General features: G+C 37.2%; 1 protein-coding gene across 1 annotated transcript in view; it reads left to right on the top strand.

Moving 5' to 3' along the window:
* Nucleotides 1–22,164, top strand: part of LOC150103529 (terminal nucleotidyltransferase 4B-like) — a 161,902-nt gene that overhangs the window by 109,194 nt on the left and 30,544 nt on the right. Inside the window, exon 8 of the mRNA XM_090397691.1 lies at nucleotides 2,046–2,166. Within this exon, the coding sequence (XP_090253817.1) occupies nucleotides 2,046–2,166 (121 nt within the window). The remainder of the gene's footprint in view (nucleotides 1–2,045; nucleotides 2,167–22,164) is intronic.

The following is a 22,164-nucleotide window of genomic DNA, read 5'->3' as shown; positions in this document are numbered from 1 at the left end:
TTCTTGCCATCTTTAATGTATAGTATAACCAAGTGGAAAAATTTCCAACAATAACAAGGATTTGTATTTAAGTTTTGTTGATCTGGAAAGGCATATGACAAGATGCCAAGAGGAAATCTTTTCTAAATGCTTCAGTTATATGATGCAAATGGGACATTATATCAAGCAATACTTGCTCTCTATTTAAGCTGTAAGTCAGCAGTTAGAATTGAAGGAGGTACAGAAAGATGGTTTGATGTACCATAAGGGTGCACATTGTCCCCACTGTTATTCATTATCTGTATGGATCAAAACTGGAGATTAACATCTCCGGTTTTGATATCAGATTTAATAGGGAGCACTCCACAGACCTATTACCATTTTGGTCACATCTGGATCCTCTTTCACTTTCTCATCTCCACGAAACCCAGACAACCACATTTGTGCATAATAATCCTCATTTGGTCATTTTAGAGTCTTATAAAGAGGATAATAAGTTTTGTTTCCCTACTTGTCATTGGGTTTCTTAAACATCTAAGTGATCCTCAAAGGATCACTTAGATCAATAATTGCTTAATTTTGGAATTGTGGTCAGGTTGATTATTTGAATTTGGAAAGAAAGAAATGACAATAGCAATGAATGTAACAGAGCAGGTGAAGGAAATTTTTGGTCTAGAAAAGATCATGAAAAAGGAGATTTTGATTTGGGCACTCTCCTCTGCCATGGGTTGTCTGCTCTCACATATCCACAAGTAGTGAGCACCCAATCTCCTGTCTGTACATAGTTTTAATCTCACGCCTGCTTTACTTCTACTCTGTTCATAATGTCATGGTGATTCTTGAAGTGGTTTTCTGTATGCTCGAGTGGAAAGATTCTGGATCTGTGTATCAGGTCATCCTAAAAGTAATGTTGTTTTTAGCATTTAGTTTTGAAAGAATATAAAAGATAAATCACTTGCAAATTTAATCAAGTATATATTCTTCATTTGAATCAGTAATGCTCTTCCAATGTTGTGAAAGCTTCAGAATGCCATTTCTATAGAATTCAGGAGGTTTGGAGGAAAAGAAGTCGCATAGGCTTAATTTCAGTGCCTGTAATGTATCTTGTTGTTTTTCATTAATGAAATGTTGCAAACTTCAAAATAAGTGGTAATCTGATGGTGCAAGATCAGGAGAATATGGAAGCTTTTCCCAGCCGAGTTCCTCAATCTTGTTACAGGTGATTCTTACACTATGAAGGCGTGCATTATCATTGTGAAAAGCAACACCCTTTCAATTGATCAGAGAACACCTCTTTTCTTTCAGTTTTTTCATTCAGTCAATCGAGTTGTTCACAGTATACTTCAGCTGTGATTGTTTAGTTTTGTGGCAAGAGTTCATAGTTATAATACTAGCCATATCCCACCAAACACTTAACAAAACCTTCTGAGGGTGGAAGTCTTGTTTTGGCTGAAGTTTAGCCTGTTCCTTGAATGAACCCTTTGGCACTTAACATTCTTGTAAAGTATCCACTTTTCATCACTGGTGACTACATGACTCAAAAATTGAGATGGAACCTCTCGAGAATGAAGAGCAGTGTAGATATTGATGTGCTCTCTTTGATTATTGTTCGTCAATTCCTGAGGAACCCACTTGCCAAACTTAGACACTATTCCAAATTCTTGCAAATGCCAATGGATGGTGATGGTTGACGACAATGAATTAAGATCTTTTGCTAAATCTTCAACAGTTGTAAAATGGCATTTCTTGCAATAGCAGTTTCCAGCATATCATTATCAAGAGAGATAGGGCACCCAGAACTTGGGGAGTTGGAATTTTTAGAACCATCGCATCGCTAGCACTTTCGCACATTGAAAACATCATTTCCATACACTTCTTGCACATTTTTTACAGTGTTAGCAGCATTGTTGCCTTTTTTGAACTCATAAAGTATGATGTACCTAATGTGCTCTTCAGTGACCTCGATAATAAAGGGTTATTTAAACAATAACTTGTGTATGATATTTTTTTTTTGTAATATTCTGAATCTGATTTTTCCAAGATAATGAATGATCTTATAATTACAGGTAATGATATTGGAAGGAGTTCATATAGAGCTCTGAATATGAAAAAGGCTTTTGATTATTCATATGCAATTCTAAATCATGCTGTCAATCCTTTTTGCAACACATTTGGAAGAAATGAAAGGTAAGAAATGTATTCTTTTATTTAGTAGTTATATTTGATTTTTCATGTACATAGTATATAGTTTTTCTAATTCCAAAATGGCTTGCAGACTAGAGACTGAAGTTACATACATATAGACAGTAAGAATCAGTGTTCTTGCTTAAAATTATTTTAAAGCAGATCTACACATCTAAGAAATGGCAGAAATGAAAGTGGGGAACTTAGTGAACATTTGTTTTTCTATAGGATTTGTGTTTTTTGTTGATTTATTGGTGTTTTGGATTCAATTTAATGGACTTAAGTGTGTAATTTTGGTATATTATTGGAGCTTTATTAGCGTGGTTAGTGTACTAAAGTGTTTTATAACATAATCTATATCGGGAAGTCACCGCTAGATGAATTCGTAATGTGTAGTGTTCGTGCAAGCTCCAGATAAGATAAGTATCATTTTCAGTTATCGATACAAATTACTTAATATTGTGTAGTTTTGTTTTGTTTGCCTTGCATATTTTAGTGCGTCTATTTTTGGTGTGTTATAACGTATAATTTGACAAAACACGTTGCAAATAAGTATGGCACCTGTGCGAAGGAAAATGGCGGCCAGTAATGAAGGTTCGCCATCGTTATCAAAGAACGGTAGCATAAAAGAAATGAGTCAGTGTACTAGCTGTGAAATGTACGCTTTGCGGAGTGCGGTCGGAGTGTGGTTAGATGATAATAAAGGATTGAATGTGTGTAGAAAATGTAGGGAGAATGAGGAATTGAAGTGTATTTCGGATCGTGAGTGTGATATTTTTGTCAACCTTCAGAATGAAGGAAATAGGGATATGACAAGAAACGGCAAGGTTGTACATGAAAATTGTGAGAGTGTGAATGATAGTATAAATGGTTTCTCAGAGAACAAAAAAGATGAGATAGATGCATTGAGTGAGATCGCGTTGTTGAATAGTGCGATAGAAAGAGCAAAACAGCAGCTAGAGTGCATGAACAAAAGTAGACTGAATGAACCAACCAATAATAAAGTATGACAGGAAAAATAGACGTATGAATGTGAACATGAACAAAATGAAGGATAGAGTGCTGTATGGAGACTCGTTAGTACGAGGTGTGTTAGTAGAGGATTTGACAAAATCGTACCAACCTGGTGCAACCATAAAGGACGTAACTGCGTCTATTAGAGAAAAGGAAAGGGTGAAAGAAATGATTGTTGTGGCAGGTACGAATGATTTGAAAGGAGATAAAATGAAAATGATAGAAGACCAGAATGAATTGTTTGAGGTAGCAAAAGAAAAGAGTGAGAGAGTTAGAATGATTAGTCTTTTGCCACGGTATAACAATGAAATGTTTAAAAGGAGGGCTATAATTGCGAATGACTTTATGCGTGGGTTATGTATGACGAGTGGTGTGGAATTTGTGGATGTGTGGAGTGAGTTTGATGGGCGAAAGGATCTATATAAGATGGATGGCTTGCATTTGAATGGTTACGGTGTAAGAAGACTTGAGAAAGTGTTGCTGAATGTAGTGGATGTGCAAATTCAGGGAAACTAGATTTGTTAGGGGGGGGGGGGAGTAGAGATACAGTCCTTATGGAGGCAGTTGAATGTAAGAATGAATATAATATGCCAGAGCAAATAAGGACAACAAATCTGAGTGGGATAGTTAATATAAGGCATCAAGGTAGGGTTGGGGCTAATGGGGGTCTTAAATTCATGTACACTAATACTAGGCGTATTAGGAACAAGAAGGAAGAGTTTTTGGCCATGGTTGGCACTTCCAAACCACAGGTTATAGGTATTAGTGAAACATGGCTGACTGTAGATGATATAACTAGTGGGATTGAATGTGATGGGTATAGTGTGTTCAGGAATGACAGAGAGAATAAAATGGGGGGAGAAGTATTGTTGATGATAGCTGATGAGCTCCAGCCAAGGAGAATAGAAGTTGAATTGCAGGATAGAGAAAAGAGCACATTTGAGGCCATTTGGTGTGAGATTGTGGCTAGCAGAACTAAATATACAATTGGGTGCTGCTATAGACCAGGTGATGGAAAAGATGGTGGTGACAGTATGCACAAGCAAATAGAAGAAATGGGTGGGAGAAGGGTGATTATTATGGGATATTTCAACTATGGTCGCATTGATTGGAGTGAGGAGAGGACGCACGGGAGGAAAGAACTGGATTTTATGCGGTTATTAAGGGATAACTATCTGCGATAGCATGTAATGGAAAATACTAAGGGTCAGAGAGTGCTTGACCTAGTAATTACATCTGAGGATTTGGCTGTAACAAATATGACCACATTGCCACCAATCGGCGAGAGTGATCATAGGGTCTTAACTTGGGAGGTGGCTAAAGGTGTAGAATTTTCAATTAAGACAGGGTACATGTGGAATTATCGGGCTGGAAAGTATGACAAGCTTAGGAGTTTGATTAGTTCAGTGCCATGGCATGTACAACTGCAAGGACTAGAAGTTGATAGTGCATGGGAGGTAGTTAAGAAGTGCTTGCATGAAGCAATGGCTGACTGTATACCTAGAGTCCGAATAATAAATCAAGTAGGGGTTAAATGGATGAATAACACCATTAAGCTTGAGTTGCAAAAAAAGAAACAACTATGGAGGGAATTTAAGGAGAAGGGTGACCGGCAGGCACATGAACGGTATAAAGTGCAGGCCAGAAGGGTGACGAGTGTGGTAAGAAAAGCAAAAAAGGATTACGAAAGAACATTGGCCATGCAGGCTAAAGAGAATCCTAAACAGTTTTTTAGATATGTAGCAAGTAAAAGGAAAAATGTACATGGCAGATTGATTTTAAAGAATGCCGATGGTAGGGAGGTAACTGAATCAGTTGAGATAGTTGAGTTACTGAGTGAGCACTTTGCAAAAGTATATCATCCAGGTGGTGACATTGCAGAAACGAATAAACCAGTAGATTATACGGGAATTGTGGTGAATGAAGTGGAGGTGAGTAGTCTATTGCATAACCTCAATGTCAATACATCTGTGGGATTGGATGGTATACCAGCTCGTGTTGTACGAGAAGCAGCTGAAGAATTGTCAGTACCCTTGACCATTTTGTTTAATTTGAGTCTCGGGTCTGGGTTAGTCCCGAGCGGGTGGAAAGAGGGGAAAATAGTTCCACTGCATAAAGGTGGTTCCAAGACTGCTGTTGTAAATTACCGACCGATTAGCATATCAGGAATCATTGTCAAGGTCTTAGAGAAATTAGTCGAGAAAAGAATACAGGATTGGATAGATGAAAATGGGATATTGTATGGGGGACAACATGGTTTTGTGAAGGGTAGATCATGCCTCAGTAACTTGCTCACGTTTTATAACACAGTGACGGCTGAACAGGATAGGGGTAATGGGTTTACAGTGATACTACTGGACCTTGCCAAGCCCTTTGATAGGATACCACATGGAACCCTAATCAGTAAACTGGAGCAGATGGGTATAGATATAGGGTTGGTGAGATGGATAAGAGGGTGGTTGAAGGAGAGATATCAAAGAGTGGTTTATTCAGGAGTGGAGTCTAAAAGACATCTTGTGACTAGTGGAGTGCCACAGGGCTCTGTTCTTGGACCACTACTTTTCAATTTGTTCATCAATGATATTGGAAAGGATCTGAGGGGAAGTGTTCACTTGTTTGCTGATGATGCAAAGTTGGGTAGAGCAATTGTGAGTGCACAAGATGTCAAAATTTTACAGGATGATTTGGATAGTTTGGAGGACTGGGCTAGGAAAAATGGATGTCAATTTAATGTGGCAAAGTGTAAGGTTATGCACTTTGGGGTGAAAAGAATAGCAGCAGTATATCGCATTGGTGGAATCATACTCCAGGAGATTGATGAGGCCAGGGATTTGGGAGTGTTGGTGGATAGGGAGTTGAAGTTTAGGGGGCACATTGCAAAAGTAACTAAAACAGCTCACCAAATCACTTGGCTTCTGAAAAATACTTTAACATGTAGAGACGAACAAGTTGTTGTTCCTCTGTCTCGAGCCTTGATAAGACCCCATCTGGACTTCTGTGCCCAGCTATGGGCACCAGGGTTTCTTCGTGATGGGGAGGAAGTGGAGAGGGTCCAGAGACGAGTGACCAAGATGATAGCAGGTCTGTGGAATGAACCTTATGAGAATAGGTTGAAGATTTGTGGGTTGCAGAAATTGGACGATAGGCGAAGGAGGGATGATATGATTGAGACATTCAAATTACTGAAGGGTTTTTATAAGATTGATCCAGAAGATATTTTTGAAAATATGACTGGTGGTGGGAGGACTAGGGGCCATGCATGGAAGCTGGGCAAGAGCGTGGTTGACAAGGGTGTTAGAGCTAGGTTCTTTACTTGGAGATTGGTAAATGAGTGGAATAAGCTTCCAGAGTCTGTTGTGGGTGCTACGACCGTGAATGAGTTCAAGGCAAGGTATGATAGATACTGTGTGAATGTTGAATAGTTGTTCTTGACATGATGTTAGGGCCTCCCTCGATGAGTCTGTCGACTCCTTGGAGTTTCCCGGAACAATAATAATAATAATATTGGAAACCTGAACCTGTACTATGATGATACAGCATAACAGTAATTAAATCATGCTGTATCTCAGTCGTTATCCAGTTAAACATTGTTTCTAAAAAAAGCAACAGCAAATAAAACATTTGCTGTTGCTTTTTAAAGAGCAGCCCCCCTTTTCTATTTCATACGCCTAGCTATTCAGTTCACACTTCCCTTTTGAATAATTGCCTATAAGATACATTTGGACAATACACTTGCCTTAACTGTAACTTACCTAAATAGCCAACATCCCAAAATTTATTTCACAATAGAAAAATAATCTAATAACTGTTTGCATTTTTTGATACTTTAGTCACTCCACTTTTCGATGGTTAACTATCTTTTTCCATTTATAGAAAGTTTACAGAAAAGTTTATAGAAAATTTACACACACAGGAAGATACCCGTATAAACAATCACATCATCATCCAATCCAACAGTATTCTAAAAACACTGACACACTGAGTGAAGGCTGTTTGTTCGATTGATGGAGTTCTCACCACAGAACTTAACCATCTTTGCCATACTTTCCTGTCCGTTTCAGCTCTTACAAAATAGGAGGAGAAAATACTACATGGTCCTCCTATTTTCCCCCTTGTCAAATATGCAAAAACAGAACACCACTATTCCTATGCTCTATATCTGAGGTACATTTGAAAAGATAGCCGAAGTACTAAAAAAAATATAACCTTCGCATGTCAAAATAGGAATTCTGATCCACTTTCCTGAAGACAAACTCTACCCTCTAGCATATCTTGGAGTGTATGAAGTTTCCTGTGACTTAACCTACTATGGACAGGCAGAAATCTGTTAATATCTGCCTTGCAGTACATAAGAAATACATCTGCTGCCATTATTGCAGAAAGTGTGGACTGGTAGACCACACTTTGAATACCCCTTAACACAGAATTAGAAGGAAGACAACCAGTGTGCTATACAGTTGTTACAGATCAGAAAGATTACTTTTAGAATGCAATGGCTATGAAGCATTCTCCTAACCTGAAAAAGTATAACTGCATTAATTTGCCAAAAATTTGGGAGAATGTTATCCTAAGATCATTTCCTACACAATTGTAATACAGTTGACCCTTGAACGATGTGGCGGGGGGGGGGGATGACCTCCCATGCATTCGAAAATCCGCATATATATTTTGACTCCCCAAAAACTTAAGAAAAATCATAAGGAAGAAAAAATACGTTTACAGTACTGTACTGCATTTATCGATACCGTAAGTTTATGTCATCTGTATACAAGATGAATTGTCTGTCTGTCAATACCTACTCAGTATTGTCTTATATAATACACTGTAGATGTTATACATATTATTAACACTAGACATCAAAAATGAAAAGATAATGTGAAAATGAAATCTATATTTATTTAAAGGTATAACGATTCATTCATTGATAATGAAGAAGCATTAGTATGATTGCTGCTCTTCCCTATTGCCTATCCACTAATTAATGAATCATTATAAAATGTTTATTTTATGCTAATTAATTAATTTTATGCAGTCATGATTTAACATTGCATCTTTACGTCTGTTTACATTTTTCTCTTGACTGCGAATGGCGACGCCATGTATGGTCTTGAAGTGCTTGTTTGCTTAATTGATAAATTTTAACTTTTATGATAGATTTGTGTATATTTTATGATAGTAAATGATAAAATTGACTAGCATCTATATATTTTATGCATTCACTACATAATTTTTTTCGATATTTCTAGGCTGTGCTTTTGTCTGTGCGTTTTTTTTTTTCAAATTGTTGCAAATCTCAAAAAAATTTTCCAATATATTTATCGAAAAAAATCTGCGCATAAGTTGACCCGTGTTGTTCATGGGTCAACTGTGCTTTTTTTTTTTTTTTTCAACACTTGAGAGTGGCCAATTAGGACTTCAGATCTCATGTCTGTTACAATTTAAATTGTTTCTCTTAATCATTGTCATGTATAAATTTTAATATGTTGTTTTGCTCTGAAGATGCTGGTTTGAAATCCAGCGAAATTTAAGCCAGTTAATAAACATCTTTTTATAATTTCATTTGGTGCTGTAATACTGTTAAGTTAAAGAATGGCATTGATATACAATATCCAAGTTTGGTCTCCAGCTAAAGGAATATGAATTATAACTGATATTGCTTTAATTGCATGCTATGTAGAGAGCTTAGCTAATACATAATTTGTTTCAACTCGTAATATGCAATTCTTTGAAATGAGCAAGGCAAACTTAACTCAAATTATTGCAAGTAACATCATCTATTTAAAGGTCATGGTTAGTTTTCTTTAAATCAAATCCATACAAGTTTGGAAATTGCAAGCATTCTGCTAAGTGATTTCTACTACAATTATGAATAAACAATAAACAAAATTAATTTAGAAGAAACAGAGAACTTTTTGCTAAATTGCTTTGCAGTTATTTTATAAAATAATTATTTTGTAAAAGTAATTATCTTCAGTCAAGTTCTTTGACGACAACAACAAAAAAACAGCTGTACACCTATCTGAAAGCTGCTGTGATCCTGAAATGCCATAGCACATAAAATAGTGAGCCATTGACAAAAACATGACAAGCATGAAAAATTTTATATTGTATAAATCCATATTTCCACAGGCATTTTATAACTTAATAAGAAACAATACTGGGTGTTGTTAAAAGGGTACATGAAAACATGTTACACTATTTTATTATCTTAGTCTCACATACATCCAAGTAGAGATATGTGGCTTACTGCACTAATTTTGCTTTGAATCATTTCTTGTTATTCATCATCGTCATCATGTGTATCAAGGATTTAGGCCTAGAAAATAGTGTGTCACTAATAAAACAGAAATTCGAAAAGGCCCGAATACACCCATGCATATGGTTATTAGTTAAATTTTATTTGCCGTCACTTTCTGACAGTAGCCACATTCTTTCATGTGAGACTGGAATTAAATCACTCGAAACACTTTGGCTGTCCTGTTCATGCTGCAATGGTGAAATGTTTTCTTCAATAAAAGGAACTAAATTAGCACTAATTTCCAATAATTCTGCAGGTTTGTTTTTTTGTTTTTTTTTCACCATGAACTCTGTAATTAATTGTTGAGATCCTGTTTTGACTAGATCTTTGTATAATTCTTCATATCGCACCATACATGACTTCAGTTCACATTTGAACTGAAGTCATGTGGTGCTCTCTTCTGTTCAGCTCCTTCAGTAGTTGGATCATGTGTAAGAAAATGACTTTGCAATTTACTAGTCATTTGAGCCCTTCTTTAATTAATCCTGCAGTGAGTGGAATCTCTTCATCATCACTTTTTTCTTTTTCATCGAGATTCTCAATGACAGCTTCTATTATTTTGTCATCACTAAAAGCCTTGTCAACCATCAATTCTTCAATATAGCCAGCCTGGTTGGCTGAGTGGTTAGCATATGTGCTCTCCAGCCAAAAGGTTGCGGGTTCAAATTCTGCTGTGGGCATGGATGTTTGTGATTGTCTGTGAAAGTACTAGTGGCAGTAGATGTCATTGGTGTTAGATGATGAAGATTGGTGGAGTAGTGAGACGAGGGGTTGTAGAGAAGATGCCCTCCCTCGATGAGTCTTTGGACTCCCTGGAGGTGTCAGGTATTATTAATAATAATAATAATATCTACAGATGAAAAATCATCAAATCCTCTTCCACCAACTGCATGTACTAATCTCATTTTATATTGGGATATTCAGTTGTATGATGAAAAAGGTACAAGGTTTTTCTTTTTCACATATTCTGGCCAAGTAGCTTTCCAGCATGCATTTAAAGTTGGTTGCAATTCTAATAACGTTTGATGCAATCCAAAATAGAAAATTTCTTTCACACATCAATAACTGTCAGTTAATTATCCTTATCTAGTTTATCCAAAATGTATTGGAATGTTCTTCTTATGTAGTAAGTTTTGAAGATAGCGATCACATTTTAATTATTGATTAAAATTAATCAGTAATTAAAGGCCGATCAAGTGGTGTATTAGGTGGTAGAAAACAAAATTCCACATTCGGGTATTCTAAAACAGGATGGCCAGGCACATTGTCTATAATCAATAAAACTTTAAAGTCCAGAATTTTTTTCCAACAAATAGTGTTTAACTTTGGAACAAAACATTGATGGAACCATTCATTAAAAATTTCTTTTGTAACCCAACTTTTTTGTTTGCTTTCCAGTGCACTGGTAATGTGTTAAAATCCATACCTTTCATTGCCTGCAGTCTTAGAGATCAATTAATGAATACGATCTCCTGAAGCATTGCTGCAAAATAATAGTCACATAATCCTCAGCTGCTTTAAAGCCACCAACACTTTTTTGTGATTTCAATATATAAGTTCTACTTGGCATTTTTTTTCCAAAAAAAAGGCTAGTCTCATCTGCATTCCAAACTTGATCAGGAGTGTAGCCACCATTTTCAATAATTTTAGACAGTTTTCAAAGAAATTTCAAAATCCCCAGCTGTCGGCTCATCTGCAGATGTGGCTTCTCCTTTTATTTTTACATTATGAAGCGTATATCTTTTGAGAAATTTTGTAAGCCAACTTGTGCTAGCTAAAAAAATCACAATTGTTGTTTGATGTTGTTGGCTCCTTTTCCTGAATCTGTTTGTACAACCATAATGCTTTCTGTTTGATATTTCCATCTAAAAGTATTCCTTTTTGTGAGCAGTTATGGCCTTTTTCCATCTTCACTTTTATATCTCTCGTATGCAGTGCTGACTTGACACCTAATTAAAGCTCATAAAGAACAGATTTTTTAATGGCCTCTTCATTTTTCTTAATCGTTCTCACGGTAGCTTCATTCAATCCAAAATATTTCCCTAAGGATGTTGAACCTTTTCCAGCTGCTAAATGATCTAAAATTTGAATCTTAGTTTCTAAAGAAATAGCTTTTCTTTTCTCTTCTGTCTAACTGAATTATCTGACATCGTGATTAATGGGGTAATGTTATGAAACTATCTGAATATAATCAATAATTAATTTTACTAATTTGATATTGCATGTATAAAACTTCTAAATTTAATTTTGAAGTTTTGGAAGGACAAAACACAAGATGTAAACATTTTGAATTGTAAACAAGAAATGATTGTTTAGCAAACAGCTTTAACTCCTTCCAAGCAGCTTTATATAGTGAGCCTCCCATAATGGGCCAACTTAACTTTGAAGAATCAGCATAGCACCCTTCTACTTCTAGGAACCAACGGCAAGTGAATATAAGGGATCATCTGTTGGCTTAACTTCAGAGAATCGTAATTACAAAAATTGATTTTTTTTGTTGTTGTTGTCGCCATAATTGTCTGCATTCTGTAGCATAGAGTAATCCCTGATATTTAAAACATCTAGGGGATTCCCCAAAATTCAAGTTTAAGTACATATGTACCATACTAGGAAAAATACCCTTTTTTAACAGAATTAATTCAAACAGAAATTTTAGAAATAAACACCATTTGAACTGTGTTAAATCAAAAAATACTGTGTAAAAATAGAACTGCTTTTGTTTTCTAAACAGTGTTATTTCAAAATTGTGTAAAAAAAAAAAAAAGCTGTGTAAAAAGAGAATTAGCTGTACACACACACACATGCGCGCGCACACACACACACACACACACCAGATGTTAGCCTGGTTGACTGAATAGATGATGTGAAAAAACCCTCAGTCTCTAAAACTGGGTTTCTGGATTATTTTATCACAATACTAAAAACATATATTACTGGTTTACAGATCTTTCTTGATAGGAATTCATTGTAAATTATTTTCTCTGTGCACGTGATTTAATCACACACACATATGGAAGGTTGCCAAACCTAAAGCATATTAGTGCTATGTGTGAGCAATATACAGCCTCTCTCTCTGTGTCATGTCAACCCTGCCTTCCCATGGTGTGGCCTGTTTCCATAAAAGGAGCTCTGGCATTTGCTGCAAGCATTCCTGCTACAAAAGATATCTTTCTAGTTGGAGGAGATGCTAACTAGACGACTAGGTGATAGGTGACCTTCATTGCCTGGTGAAACACCACCGTCCTTTATTGGGGGCCTAAAGTGGCAAATGCTCTGGAGGCCAGGCAGTGATTTGCCTGGCCTCCAGAGCAGGGGGTTCCAGCTTCCATCTCCTCCTCCCCCCACTTCTGCGTACAGTGTGAGTGATACCCTTCAAAGGCATGACGAACATACTTAGAGACCCAGATCCTTCTCCATTTTGAGGGTACAGCAATTAAAATGGTGGTAGCGCAGGGCATCTGCCAGACAGTATACATGTCCAAACTGGTCAGTAACAAGTCAGGAGGTTTCTCAGTCAACTGGCACATAATATCACTGTCACATACTCTGCTAAGTTGTGTCTGGTGAGGTAGTTCAAGTAGTGGTATATGGGAGTTACTGTCGAGTCCAAGGAGGCTGATTGCTCTTTGTATGTTTATGAGTCTACTTCCCTTCACTGCATGTCCCGACTCTTTCCTTTCATCTAATAACAAACCAAAAATGAAAAATGAAACATACAAACAGTGACAGCAACACTGATAACATAATAAATCTCCCTCAACAACCAGTTCATCCAAACAATTCAAACCAAACACAATATTCCAAACTTACCAGGATCACAAAAAATCATTTCCACATCCACTTCATAAATGTTTGCGGCATAAATTTCTTCATAAACAACATTCGTCGCCACTTAAAGACATCCAAACCAGACCTCCTTCTCTTAACAGAAACCCAAATTACATCCACATCAACCTTCACCACCCAAATTATACTCTTCATGATTCATTTCACACAAAGGTGATATCTGTGCCTTTGTACGCTCTAACATTGCCTGCCAGAAAATGCCAAATCTAAAATCTGCTTGCATTTATTGGTCTCGAAACTCTGCAAACCACAAAGAAGTCTTTACCTTCCATGAAACTCGACCAGTTACAATCCAGCTAACTCAAACAGCAAACTCATCATTTTAGGTGTATATCTGATGTATGTCCCAACTCCAACTGGTTCCCCTTCTCCAACACTATAGATCAAGCCAGATATGATGTGGAAGTTTTTGCTATTAGCAGTGATCTAATGCAAATTGTTCTACCTATTCTAATTCCACATAACTCCACTCTTCCAGTACCCTTGATCTTCTTTCAACTAGTTCTCCTTCCAGATATACTATAGAAGTTACCTCTCTTCTCAGCAACTCAGACCACAATCTAATGCTAGTTTCCAGTCTCACAGGGTGCTTTTGTTTTGATCACACTCAATCTCATCTCCTCCTGCGCTACAAAGGTACAAAGTAGAATGATCTTCTGAACTACTACTCTTCTTTCCCATGGCAGGACTATTGCTTCCACTCTTCTAATCCAGACACCTGCACTGAGTGAGTCGCAGAAATCATCTTCAGTGGCATGAAGGCATTCATCCTTAAAAAAAAAAAAAAAAAATCAGCTAACGCCTTTTTATTCCCGTATACAGGAGTAGGCGAGGCCATTTAGCCCTATCTAACCTTTTGGAGACTGAGTGGGCAGTTCAATCTCCACTGGCACCCAATCAGAGACAGATGGCCCAAGGCTATCACTAAATTAAGCGGTACGCAGTGAAGAGAGACGGCTCAAATGTGCCGCCATCTCGTGGTCCCTAACACTAACACAATATATTTAATGTCTGAAATCATGTGGGTTCTACGGTCGACTTTCTTGAGTTTACAGGACGAAAAACCCGAGTTTCCGGGAGGAAAAACCTGCTTGCCCGTGCCAGAGATCGACTAACTCGGGAACCGGTCGAAAAAAGGCTTAGAAAAATTTCCTCTAGTCGCCGACTAGACTCGAAACCAAGCCTTCCTTCGTGCGGCCAAGCGCGGCGGTGTGCAAATGCCACATCCGCTGAGCTACACAGGCTCTATTCATCCTTAGTTCCACCCAAAATTCCTGTCCATTTTCAAAGCCCTGGGTTGAACAGATGTGTGAAAGCAGTTGAAGAAAAAGCTCAGCTTACTGCAGGTAGCTTACATCATGTCTGGCTTGATCTGTAGTGTTGGAGAATAAAATTACTTCATACTAAGCATATGCATAGGCTGAGTATGAAGTAATTTTAGTAAAAATGTGTGACAGCTTTTGACATATTTGTATATGTAAATATGACTTCTGCATTACTTCAACCTCAGTGTCACTTCTGGTTCTAGGCAGTTGCCCTTTCCATAATGCATAGCATCAGGGTCGGTTTTATCATTAGGCGAACCTAGGCAATTGCCTAGGGGCGCTAAGGCTTCGGAGCATCAGATTAGATTTTACTACATAGTTTCGGGGAAAAATTACAACCTTTGAAAAAAAAATTAGTAAAACCTTGATTTATAATAAAAAACTGAAATACGTCAAGCCGTCCTGGTTCTCGCTGATGATCCTACATTATTTTTGCCTTTCTTTCTTAATTATTTTTATAAATATCCACGTGTAGGTGTATGTGTGCTTGTGTGAGTATGACAAAATATATAGAGAGAGACAATGTATAGGTGCGCCAATATTTTCTTTGCCTAGGGGCATCAGATACTCTCGGACCGGCCCTGCATAGCATTATATATGTCCATGAGGATATATGTGTTGCATTATGGGATACTATGGCAATTAATGTAAAGTCATTAGCCTCTTTATACAAGTAGCCCAGTCATGAAGTTACTTCAAATGCAAACTTTGTTTGCTTACACTTGGATAATGGATGAAACTAAGAATATAATTGCTTGTCATCTGTAATTTATAGTATAACCAACTATAACTGACTACTCGTGTATGGAAATATTACATCTGCATTACTTCAACCTTGGTCTCACTTCTGGGTCTGGCTCCCACTGATGAGATATCAATAAAGGTCCAAATCAGTCTTGGTAGTGGCCCTTTCCATAATGCATGTCTGTAATGATATATATGATCTCATATTGCATTTAAAGTTTATTGATCTGGAAAAGGCATATAACAAGGTGCCAAGAGGAAAACTCTTCAAAATGCTAGTTATGTGGCGTAAATGGGACACTATATCAAGCAATACAACATCTTTATTTAAGCTGTTATCAGTAGCCAGAGTTGAGGGAGGTATAGGAAGATGGTTTGAGGTAAAATCATGTGTGCAACAAGGGTTAATATTATCTCCACTCTTTAGTGGAGATTCTGAAGGAAAGTGGTATTAAATGTGATATCAAAACTGGGTATGTTAATCTTACCCCTTTACTTTATGCAGATGATGTTATACTTCTGAATAAACCCAGCACAAGTCTGCAAGATTCCCTGACTAATTTGAATAACTGTTGTAATAAATTTTTTATGAAAATCATCAATACCAAGACATAGACAATGAAAGTAGGCAGAAACATTGAAAACATCAACTGTACCCTGAATGGGTGAATCTATAGAACAAGTATAACATTTCAGCTATTTAGGCACAATTTTTAGTGAAGATGGTAAATTAATGTGGAAATAGACAACAGAATTAGTAAAGCTGGTATGGTAGGAAGTCAGCTGAATAAATTTATATAGAATAAGAAGAAATTAGTCAAAACACTGAATTACTGTATATAGGATGGTGTTCAAACCAGTTTTAACATATGGATCTGAGAGCCAGGTTATAAATAAAACACTTGATAAAAGACTGGAGACCTGATATGAGAGGTCTGAGAAAGATGAGTAGAGTGAGCAGATGGCATCAATGGCAGTATCACATTAAAAATGAGGATATTGGAAAATAACTTGCTATTGTTAGCATTCAGGAATGTGTTAGTAGAGCTAATCTCAGGTGGTATGGCACTTAAACAGAATGGGAGAGGACTTGTTCTTTGCCAGGTTGGTAAGGAAAAGACCAAGATGTATATGGATTGATAGAGTAAAAAGTGCCTTAAAAGACCGAAATATAAAATCTGATAATATTCGAATGTTGACAGATAACAGATTAAGTTGGAGGAAAATTGTTGATGGAAAGTAATGGTGTAAATTTTTCATGTAGTACTATCATAATTATCCTGAGGGTATGAGGGTGGTTCCATAAGTTTCGGGCCTGACTAACTTTTAGAGGTGATTGAAAGAAAACAACTGTGTCACTTTTCAACATAATCTCCCTGCCCTTGAAAAAATAGTCTGTACTTTTTGTCTGCAAAATAGCCTAAAACTGCATCATTTGCAAATTTTCTTCCTTAAAAGTCTTCAGTTTTGAGAAGAGGTATTAGTCACTGGATGCTAGATCTTGGCTGTAGGGTGGATGTTCAATCTCCTGGAAGCCACAGTCCTTCCACTGCAGCCTTCACAACAATAGCTATATGGACTGGAGCATTGTCGTGAAGCAGGCAAGTACCATGACTCAGTTTCTCATCTTTTCTCTTTTATGGCATTGCATAGTGTGCAGGAGTGAAACATAATATTCTACAATCATGGTGGTATTCCTTTCCTTGAAGTCAATCAAGAGAATTCGAATTCCCTCGCAATCCCAAAAGATTGATGGACTGAGTAATCTTGGCTTTTCTTGGTGGTGCTTCACCTGGTTTGTGCCACTCCATGGATTCCCTTTTGGAAAGAGGATCGTAATAAAGGACCATGGTTTCATCCCCAGTGCGGTGACAGTGGATTCCAGCACTTCTATCTGATTCTCTTGGCAAAGCTCTAAAAAAAACTTGCAGGAACAGGTCACACGATGCTCCTTCTGAATTGAAGAGAGAGGTCAGGGCACCCACCTTTCACTGACCTTTGTCATGTAAAGCTTCTCATGAATGATTCAAAAGACAGTTGTTTGAGAAAGCCCCACCCTTACTGAGATTACTTTGAGCTTCAGCCATATGTCATTAAGCAGCTCCTCCTCAACAAGAGAGACATTTTCCTCTGTCATTACTTCCACAGGCTGACCATCAAGAGGGTCATCTTTGATGCTCTTTCTTCCTAGGCAAAACTGCTTTACCCATTCCATCATGGTGGAATATGAAGGAGAAGCTTCCCCATAAACACCATCCAATTGCTGTTTGATAGCACTTGGAGAAAGCCCTTCTTTAGTGGAAAAACTTTTATCACAGCATGGCACTCAATTTATAATTTTGCATGTTAGTCGAACAAGTGCCTCCAGTTGAATAATGCAGGTAGAGAGTTGAAACTGGTATACGCTAAGCTCCCCATAGATGCTGATATCTGTCACTTATGGCGATTTAAAATTGGCACAAATTTTGTATGTCATGCTGGAGACTTTTGGAACCTACTTCGTACATATCAGGAATTCGATGATGATGGTGATAAAATTAGCATTACGCTAAAGTAAGTTGAGAGGTGTATTTATTAATGAAAATCATATGATTTAAAACCTATGAAAAAAAAAAAATCCAAATAGCTTGGAAGTAAGCTTTTATCTAGCCTCTTTCTAAAAACGAAGATACAAGTCAACCATCAAATTCTCACTGTATTACTCTGACTTCAGTGCTCGAAAATAATGGAAAAGGTTATCAACAGCCAACTACACTACTTGGAGACTCATTAGTTACTTAGTAATCACCAATATTGATTCTGCCACTTTTGCATCACAGTGGATCTCCTAGCTTACCTTATCGACCTTTGGATACAGGCCATGGAAAAGTTTTGGGACACACTCAAGTGGTGGTTCTTGATATTTCTGAGGTATTTGATTGACTCTGACATCATGGCCTTCTTAACAAACTACTATCTTAATATATTCCTCCTACTCTTTGTGAGTGGATCACCAGTCCCTAATCCTTCATTGCAGGTCATGGTGGATATCCTTTCATCAGATTTTTCAATCAACCTGGAATATTCTAGGGCTCTGTGCTTGTACACACACTTTCCTTCATATATATATATACCTCATCTTCCTTTTCTCTCATTTACCTTGTGGTGTTGAGGGTTAATTAATCATTGGACCTAACTGTTCACAAGATAAGGTGGTCAGCCCTATGCCCTGGTATCCTATGTCTGCAATGGTGTTGAATTCTCAAGGCCGGTGTGCCTGCTTTGTAGGATGAAAAGCCCTACCATCCACATCCAAGACCGGCTAATTTGGCTATGGCTGAGGAAGATCCTTCGGCTCCTCACATCACCAACGAGAATCAAACCTCGGACACTCCTTCCCCCAGGCATATGGTTGCGAAGTGCACAGCCACTATTCTAACCGTACGGACTATTATTTATATATATATATCAAGAATCCTATCTCTTTCTCTGACATCCATTGCCATTTATAGTTTTTCTGATGACAGTACTCTATTCTTGCCTTGTATTCTCAAAACCTTTTAATGCTCAGTTGATTCTGACTTCAAGATCCTCAATAGTTAGTGCTTTATACACCAATTTCCTTACCATTCTCAAGTGGGGTGAGGATAATTAGGTGAGTTTTAATGCCATCACAATGCAGAATGCAGTACTGTCTAAATCCTGGAAGAAAGACTATGCTTCACTCTTCCTCACTTTTGATTATGTTCTACTTGCTAACTAGGATCAGTTTTCTCTTATTGGGTTGACTTTCACATGTTGCCTATCTTCATACAAACATACCACATCCATATCCTCTTCATGTCCAAAAAAAAAGTCATTCTTTTTTTGTCTTAAATGATACATCTCTCCTCAATTGTCGACAATATAAATCTCAACTCCACTATCCTCAGAATATTGTTCTCGCATTTGATGATGCACTTAGGATCTGTCTCAGAATGCTTGATTGAATTCAGAAGAGAGCTGTTTGTAATATTTTGGTATTTTGTACTTTATAGCTTATTATATTGTTTATGACGTTACTTCTTTACTTTATGTATTTCCCCCTCTTACTTCGTTATTTTCTTCGTTGGTTGCTTGAACTTGTACAAAATGCCTATATGCTTTGATTTCGAACTATTATTCAACATTAATCCTTTAGTGATTTACTTAGCTTTACTCCCCCCCCTCCCCCCCTCCCCCCCCAATGCCATAAAGCAGGCGTTCCCAACCCTATGCCTGCAGGCGCCATGGCACCTGTCTACCAATTTGTGTGTGACCTCTGCTGTTCAACCGTTCACCGTATAGTTTGAAATAATCACGTGCACATCACGCAACAATTCATGGCATGCTATATGACGCATGCGTCAGTGACACATGACGAGTATTAAATGCATACAATGTAAAGTAGACGTGCATTCGAAGTTGTTCATTATCTGTTGCTAGTTATATGCGCATAATTTTAACAGTGTCTTGTACTTAAATTTTTGAAATATTTTGATTCAAAAAATTTGCTTGAAAAAATAGATGATGCCTGTTGGCCTACCGGTATTTTAGAATGTGCTCTAGGAAACAAAAAGGTTGGGAACCCCTGCCATAAAGTATGCTCTCACACATGCTAGTATCGTAGACTGAGGAAAAGCCTCCAGCTGGAGCCAAATCTGTAATCTAAGTTGCTATAATTCAAATGTATTAATCTTTAAAAATTTATTTTTTTGTTAGCAACTGCGCCATTAAGGGTTGTGTAAAAGAATTTTCTGTCTTTCCCTTACATACAAGAGAATACTTTAGCTAAGCACATATAATAATAATCCTTAAATCAATTTTATCTCAAGCAACTCCGAATTATTCAGTCGTGGCTGTTACTTTACTTATGTCACACAGGTTCGATTTGTTTTTATGAGACAGTGCATTGGCTAACAAAGATCAGGCAAGTTATTAACAAAACCAGATATGTTTATCTTAACTCAAACAATTTATATACAAAAGTAATGGAACATATCATGTGTCTGATTATTCACACATTCATTAAGATACTTCACTTAAAGCATTAGACAAGGAAATAATTATTTATGTAACACAAGCACTATTCAAGTCTACAGTATTCTTTTAAGCACATTAAATTTCACGTTCGGCTTTCTGATCTCTTCAACACATTTTACCATTAGTTAAACAGAATCAACATCTATCGTCTGTGCACACAATCTAGGTTATTAAACATAAAGCAATCTACTTACAAGCTCACTATATCATTGTACAGTCCTGAATCCAAAAGGATTAAGGGAGAATTCCACTGGCTCCTTTCTTTTTCTTGCGCAACGGCTGTGATCTCCAGAGCTACTGCTCGTGGGACCGTGACTCTTCCCCTCCTCGAAATCTTGCCACAGGAACAAAAAATAAGAGAGAGAGCCCCTTGATCTCTGCCTTTTATATCATTGGCTGTCACGTGGCCTTCCTTCCAAAACTTCCTGGATTTACTGCAAGTTCCTTTGCTTCACCCCTGCTTATGTTATGTTTTGGTGGCAAAACTCATATAATCCGATGACCTTTGAGACTGTTGTTGATCTTCAGTTTACTAGCCTAATCCCATCTGATCTTTTTAGTTACAATTGCTTGTGGTTCTACATTCAGTTATTCTAAGATTATATTATTGATTAGATTATATTTAAGAAAATTTTATTGCATACAGTAGGTTACATACATTTCCAGTTATGTGTGTTTTATGGGCCATGTAAAATTGATATAGGTGAAAAATATTTCTATATTTCACCACAAGAGATTTTACACTGTTATCTTAAGTGATGATTCATCTCTCACTGACTCCCTCTGGTCATGTTCCCATAGGTGCTCTGTTGCTGCATTGTCTTTCCTGAGTGTTCCACGGATGCTTCTTCACTGAACTAGCCAGTACCATCTCTCCAATTTCCTTAATCATGTACAAATACTCATATACTGTTCAGACCCAGATTTATCAAACCAACCTCTCATTCTCTTCCTTCATTCCTAACACCTCTGCTATTTGGGACAGTCTTCTCCATATTGTTTTCCCCAAAAATTACACCCCTCGTAAAAGGAATTAGAGATGATAAAGGTGACATAAAAACAGGAGAAAAAGATATCCTTGAAGTGTGGAGTAATTACTTCGAAAAATTGCTAAATGAAACAAGCAGTGATAGTACAGTGGTAAAAAAAACACTCAACAGGCATACAGTCAGGAATACATATCCATACTTGAAGTAGAAAAAGCCATCAAAGGCTTGAATGTGGAAAGGTAGCAGGAGTAGATGATATTCGATCAGAAATACTGAAGTATGGTGGTATAAAAGTCTTACAGTAGCTGCACTGCATAGTTCAGAAGGCGTGGACAGAGGGACGAATTCCCGAATTGGAATAGAGCTCTCATAGTACCCATATATAAAAAGGGAAATAAAACTGAATGTGAGAATGACACAGGTATTTCCCTACTGAGTATTCCTGGTAAGATTTATGCTAGTATACTTGAGAAATGGTTGAGAAGAATTGTGGAAGAAAAGCTTGGTGAAGAACAAGCTGGATTCAGGCCAAATAGAGGCTGTCAGGATCAGATCTTCACTTTATGACAAATAGTTGAGAAATCATGGGAATATAATAAAGATCTGTATTTAAGTTTTGTTGATCTGGAAAAGGAATATGACAAGGTGCCAAGAGAGAAGCTATTCAATACGCTACAGTTATATGGTGTCAATGGGACATTATATCAAGCAATACTTAGTCTTTATTTGAGTTGTAAGTCAGCAG

This window comes from Typopeltis vanoorti, chromosome 9 (assembly GCF_054136105.1).
Source record: "Typopeltis vanoorti isolate ZY-2024b chromosome 9, IOZ_Tvanoo_1.0, whole genome shotgun sequence".
NCBI classification, from domain to species: domain Eukaryota; kingdom Metazoa; phylum Arthropoda; class Arachnida; order Uropygi; family Thelyphonidae; genus Typopeltis; species Typopeltis vanoorti.
Note: the sequence above shows the minus strand (reverse complement) of the source record. Positions and strands in the feature narration are given on the sequence as shown.